The sequence below is a fragment of the Lactuca sativa genome, chromosome 8, assembly GCF_002870075.4.
Source record: "Lactuca sativa cultivar Salinas chromosome 8, Lsat_Salinas_v11, whole genome shotgun sequence".
In the NCBI taxonomy this organism is placed as follows: Eukaryota; Viridiplantae; Streptophyta; class Magnoliopsida; order Asterales; family Asteraceae; genus Lactuca; species Lactuca sativa.
The window spans coordinates 1,589,871-1,596,579 of NC_056630.2; the positions used below are offsets into that span (position 1 = coordinate 1,589,871).

The window sequence follows — 6,709 nt, forward strand, 5'->3', positions numbered from 1 at the left end:
ACTATGATTATCTAACAGTTCAAGTACAGTTGATATAGTTGAAGCGTAGTCAAAATATGGTTTTTGGGGATGGAAGTTGTGGCGTCAACCTATAGGCTTTCTAGTTTTTCTAATTTCTTCCCTAGCCGAGTGTGAACGATTACCCTTTAATTTACCAGAAGAAGAAGAAGAATTAGTAGCAGGTTATCAAACCGAATATTCCGGTATAAAATTTGGTTTATTTTACTTTGCTTCATATTTAAATCTACTAGTTTCTTCATTATTTGTAACAGTTCTTTACTTGGGGGGTTGGAATCTTTCTATTCCGTACATATTTGTTCCCGAGGTTTTTGAAATTACTAAAAGGGGTAGAGTATTTGGAACAATAATTGGTATCTTTATTACATTAGCTAAACCTTATTTGTTCTTATTCATTCCTATCGCAACAAGATGGACTTTACCGAGACTGAGAATGGACCAATTATTAAATCTTGGATGGAAATTTCTTTTACCTATTTCTCTAGGTAATCTATTATTAACAACTTGTTCCCAACTTATTTCACTGTAAAAAAATACTTCTATATTCATATTCACGACTTGTCTCAAACAAGAGAAAGAAACAAGTATCCTATTTTTTATAGATATTCACGATATGTTCCCTATGGTAACTGAGTTCATGAATTATGGCCAACAAATAGTACGAGCCGCAAGGTATATTGGTCAAGGTTTCATGATTACCTTATCACACGCGAATCGTTTACCTGTAACTATTCAATACCCCTACGAAAAATTGATCACATCAGAGCGTTTCCGCGGACGAATCCACTTTGAATTTGATAAATGCATTGCTTGTGAAGTATGTGTTCGTGTATGTCCTATAGATTTGCCCGTTGTTGATTGGAAATTGGAAACTGATATTAGAAAGAAACGATTGCTTAATTACAGTATTGATTTCGGAATATGTATATTTTGTGGTAATTGCGTTGAGTATTGTCCAACAAATTGTTTATCAATGACTGAAGAATATGAACTTTCTACTTATGATCGTCACGAATTGAATTATAATCAAATTGCTTTGGGTCGTTTACCAATGTCAGTAATTGATGATTACACAATTCGAACAATTTTCAATTTGCCTGAAATAAAAACTTAAGAACTCATTTTGATCTAAAAGAATGAAGGTTTTTATTTGGTGAATAATTACAATTATATTGATTAGGGGGCGAGAATCATGTTTTAATTTATATTAAAAATCTATTTCTATAGTCTATATTGAGGATTTGCAAATATATAGATTCAAATTTCTCTTTCGAGATATTAAGCCAATAACTATATCTCCATCAATCCATATCCATGAAAATGGAATTTTTTTATAAGAACTATTATAAAAAAGTAGAGTTACTTCTTTTTTCCTGATCGGGTCAATAAAGTTATGAAAGATTTTGATTTATTTATCTCTGATTTTATATATAATGGATTTACCTGGACTAATACACGATTTTCTTTTAGTCTTTCTGGGATTGGGTCTTATATTAGGGGGTCTGGGAGTAGTATTACTTCCCAATCCTATTTATTCTGCCTTTTCGTTGGGATTGGTTTTTGTTTGTATATCTTTATACTATATTCTATCAAACTCCCATTTTGTAGCTGCTGCGCGGCTCCTTATTTACGTAGGAGCCATAAATGTTTTAATAATTTTTGCTTCATGTTTATAAATGGTTCAGAATATTCCAAAGATTTCCATCTTTGGACCGTTGGAGATGGAATAACTTCGGTGGTATGTACAAGTCTTTTTGTTTCACTAATTACTACTATTCCAAATACGTCATGGTACGGAATTATTTGGACTACAAAAGCAAACCAGATTATATAACAAGATTTGATAAGTAATAGTCAACAAATTGGGATTCATTTATCAACAGATTTTTTTCTTCCGTTTGAATTCATTTCAATAATTCTTTTAGTTGCGTTAATCGGCGCAATTGTTGTAGCTCGTCAATAATAACTCTTTAGAACTGGGAAAAACCTTGTTATGAGCTATCACATGCATTTCCTTTTTTCTATTTTTGTATATAAAATACAAATTGGTTCTTAGTAGTAGTTTGATCTATTCCCAATATAATATATTCCTTTATTCCATTACTCGTTATATTCTAGTCAATCCAATTGGTTAAATTGTTGTTCATATTGAAATGAATTGAGACTGATAAGGAGTTGGTTAATGATGCTCGAACATGTACTTGTTTTGAGTGCCTATTTATTTTCTGTCGGTCTATATGGATTGATTACAAGTCGAAATATGGTTAGGGCTCTTATGTGTCTTGAACTTATATTAAATGCGGTTAATCTCAATTTTGTAACATTTTCGGATTTTTTTTGATAGCCGTCAATTAAAAGGAGCCATTTTCTCCATTTTTGTTATAGCTATTGCAGCTGCTGAAACTGCTATTGGACTCACTATTGTTTCATCAATTTATCGTAACAGAAAATCAACTCGTATAAATCAATCGAATTTGTTGAATAAGTAATATTATCATATAAATTAGAATTTTCATAAATTAATAATTAATTCAAATTAGCATGTCTGCCACGTAAGGTATCCTCATGTTATCACAAATATACGAAATCAAAGTATTTTGGCGCTGTCAATCCAGAAGTAGATTAATAAAAAAACTCAGGGAACTCATCGATTCATCTAGTATTTAAATATATAATTCATTTATCAATTTACTAGATTGAAACCTTCTCACGTTCAAAAATGGATAGATCCAATGTCACATTCAGTAAAGATTTATGATACATGTATCGGGTGTACGCAATGTGTCTGAGCCTGTCCCACGGATGTATTAGAAATGATACCTTGGGATGGATGTAAAGCCAAACAAATAGCTTCCGCTCCAAGAACAGAGGATTGTTTCGGTTGTAAGATGTGTGAATCCGCCTGCCCAACAGATTTCTTGAGTATTCGAGTTTATTTATGGCATGAAACAACCCGCAGCATGGGTATAGCTTATTAATACGTTACATAAAACCCTACTTGAGCCCATTTTTTTTACCGCCAAAACCTGTGCTCAAAAATATCTTATTTTTGGGCATAGGTTTTTCTGGTCCAAGTGTATCTTGTCTTTACCACGAACAAATTTTCTTGGTTAACAATAATTGTAGAAGGCCCACGGGTCATGAACTTCTTTTCCCAGAGTGGGCGAAAGCCTGACGGAGCAATGCCGCGTGGAGGTAGAAGGCCCACGGGTCATGAACTTCTTTTCCCGGAGAAGAAGCAATGACAGTATCTGGGGAATAAGCATCGACTAACTCTGTGCCAGCAGCCGCGGTGATACAAAGGATGCAAGCGTTATCCGGAATGATTGGGCGTAAAGCGTCTGTAGGTGGCTTTTTAAGTCCGCCGTCAAATCCCAGGGCTCAACTCTAGACAGGCGGTGGAAACTACCAAGCTGGAGTACGGTAGGGGCAGAGGGAATTTCCGGTCGAACTCCGTTTTCGACGTTCTCTATATCCACGCGAAGGTGAGACTACGCTCTACAACTTTCGTTTAGACTCCGTCGGCTAATTTTGACTTTATTTTTATTATTTATTTTTAATAGGCCGCGACAGAAAAACTTCATTATAAATTCATAACTTCTTCGTTTGACGTTCGTTCTCGCCTAACTTTTTATCGCTTCGATACCAACAACGAGACCTTCGATCCTCGTTTAGATTGCTTCGGCTAAAAACCGCTCGATCTCAAATCGAGTATTTCGGTTTGAGATACATTGATACATTGACCGGAGGGGTCTTACAGTGATATAGCCTCGAGTGGCTAATGAGTTGTGTGTGTGGTATTTTGGGGAACCCACTAAGCTTCGTGCTTACCGTGTTATTGGTTATGTGTTTCAGGTTTTTCTCAGGATCATGGGAAGGCGCCGGCTCGATTGTACACACCAGAGAAGGAGTTATGTTTTGAGGATCCTGGATTATTAATCAATCAATTATGAAGATGTGTTTTGTAAATAAAACAAATGAGATTTTGTGAAATGCGTTATGAAATTTATATGATTTAAAAATGTAAAATTTGTTTGGAAATTTACGATGTTACAAGTTGGTATCAGAGTATTGGTTTAAGGGATTCGGATGCACCATCAGGTATATCTCGACTCAAACTGAGTATCCGGCAGGAATCTTTTAGAGAGAACTTTGAGTATGTGTTGAGTAAGAGTATCCAGCAAGAATCTTTTAGAGAGAACTTTGAGTAGAAGAGTAATCTAGGTGAGATACCTAGATGAGTATTGGAGGGACCTACCGAGAGAGTAGTTAAATATCCGCGAGATGGTAGAGTTGCTTGAGTTTGGTGATACCTTTGAGTGTATGTGGAGTGGTCACCTAGAGTGGTTCTATGTGTTATAGAGATTATTCGATGCCTGAATGTTGCTTGCTTCGTGGTTTGTGGAACTCTTGATGATGGGAGTCAGCTACTAAGTGAATAGGACGATATCCAGGAGGTAGATGACTAACATCATAATGATTTCTTCAGCAGCTGATGGCAGAGAAGTGAGGGGACTTAGGAAGAGCCTAGGGAGCGGCCTTAGTCAGATGAGTACGCTGATAGAGGAAAGTATTCACCGGGAAGCGACCAGGTTTATCGGGATTGGTGATCGAGAGGGTTGAGAAGCTACTTAGGAATTCTGGAATGATCCAGGTAGAAAGTATGGGTAGATGTGGCAGGTAGTATGGGCCCGTACTAATGAAAGCAGAGGACCCGTACTCGAAACAATGAGAATACCATAGGTTCTAAGTAGAAGATTAAGAGGTGATCACATGGTTCGAGTACCATGATTCATGGTGGTTAGTGCTTCTGGTTTTACCAGTTGTCCCTTGTTCATTGACTAGTCTGAGATCAGGTGATAGAGTGCGGGGCCACATGGCCATGTCGAGCAAGTTTTGATGGAGTATACCTGAAAAGGGAAGTCGAGTTCGTTTCCCAGGAATTTTATTGGTGAAATGTTAGCTGGAGTCGTAAGGCTCAAAGATGAGTAAAGATGATGCTTATTGGAGGATCGAGGTCTGAGTCAAGCCATCGGCTAATGGATGAGACGTCACCTTCTGTGGCAAGAGTTGTGTTGTTCATGTTTTCCGGGAGAAGCGAAGGAGATATTGAGTATCCAGTTTCAGAGTTTGGAGGAAAACCCTGTGGGGTAGCATTGGTGGTGACCTTTTCATCAGAGTATGTGGGCAGTTGTCTGCTGTGAGTTATCTCTAGTACCAAGGAGTCATTAGTGGAGGCTGAGATGGAAGTAACCCAGGAAGGTGCCTTTATGAGTGTGGCATGCTTTTAGCAACAGTTTCAGGTGGTTAAGAGGAATATATCGGGGTAGTGACCCTCGTTGTTATGTTGAGTATCGGTTGTGAGAATGATGTTTCGTGCTTTGATGATGATTCCCGTGTTGGGAGGTTGGTCGAGGAGTTAGAGACGTGGTGTGTGATAGGGCATTATTTTCGGACTGAGGGTCAGGATTTTCGGAACAGTTGAGGTGTCCGGCTGAATATCGGTCTGAGATTTCGAGATGACTAGAGGCAGTCGCATTGGTAGGATTTTGAGATTTTGTGTGGGTTATGGGATATTTGAAGTTGCCTGGTTTCCTTCGGGAAGATCATTGAGTATTTTCGTGGTACGTTCCAAGAGTCAAGTGTGATGTACCTGGTGAAACAGTCCATGGAGTAAATTGTTGGTATGCCGATTGGTGATGGTTCGAACCCTGAGTGGGGGAGAACTGGGTATTCAATTGAGAAGATCAACAATTCGTTCAAGTGCGGTTAGAGAGATGGTCATGGAGGACCGCGGTGCGAACACATGAAACCTGGGATATTGGTGGATGCAGCAAGCTGTGAGGCAGGACGATGTATGAGTACGTGCTTAAGGGAGGATGAGTGAATCCACGACAGGTGGTCGTTGATCAGAAGATTTATTATGGCTAGAAATTTTTGGATTTGCAAGTGTTGAGTTTGAGGCGGATGGGTCGCTGAGTTTAGGGTGCAATAGCTGAGATTTGTAGGTATAGGTATAGATTGTAATCTATACCCCATAAGAGGGTAGCATTTCGTTTGTCTACCAATTTTAGAGTCGGTAGGAGTAGTTCCTTTGGTCGGTGATCGGGTGAGGATGGAGCTTCGGATTTTCGTCAACGTGTATTTAGTCGTTGACGATCCCTCGGTGTTTCAACTTAGGAGATGGGAGTATTTCAAGGTTTCGAGTTGTGAAGGTGAAAGATCAGTGGTAAAGGCTAGTCTGCGTGAGATGTTGTGATGGTGTACCGAGGTACCCGAGTATGATGTCCTAATTTTGGTCATTATAGGACTCAAGTTGTGAGATGGCAGGTAGAGTACCGAGTGATTTTGTTCCCGTGGGAATCCATCAGTTAATTGTCATCGGGATGAGACTGTCTAAGGGTGTATCCGTGATGAGACTAGTGCCTTTCCTGCAAGAACTTACATCAGGAGTAGTGGTGCATAAGATGGGCGCGTGTAAGCACTTATCTATGTTGAGCTGCAGAGCATGAGTTGGTGAACTCAGTGTGGTGATGCGTGATGATGAGGTTATGGGTGATAAGAAAGCAAGTGGATCCGGGTGGAAGTATTCGCTTGGGATTATCAGGAGAAACCGTGGAGTGAGCCCATGGTGAGTCGGGGAGCAAGAGAGTGGCGTGATGCTGTGGGGAGCTGTAGTATTCACTGGTTA

The 6,709-nt window shown here is 39.0% G+C and overlaps 1 protein-coding gene across 1 annotated transcript; it reads left to right on the plus strand.

The window, feature by feature from the left end:
• The first annotated feature begins 391 nt into the window (after positions 1-391).
• LOC128128146 (NAD(P)H-quinone oxidoreductase subunit I, chloroplastic-like) lies at positions 392-1,204 on the plus strand. Its single transcript, XM_052767001.1, has one exon. The coding sequence runs from the start codon at positions 632-634 to the stop codon at positions 1,130-1,132; it is 501 nt and encodes a 166-aa protein (XP_052622961.1). The 5' UTR covers positions 392-631; the 3' UTR covers positions 1,133-1,204.
• Positions 1,205-6,709: the final 5,505 nt, after the last annotated feature.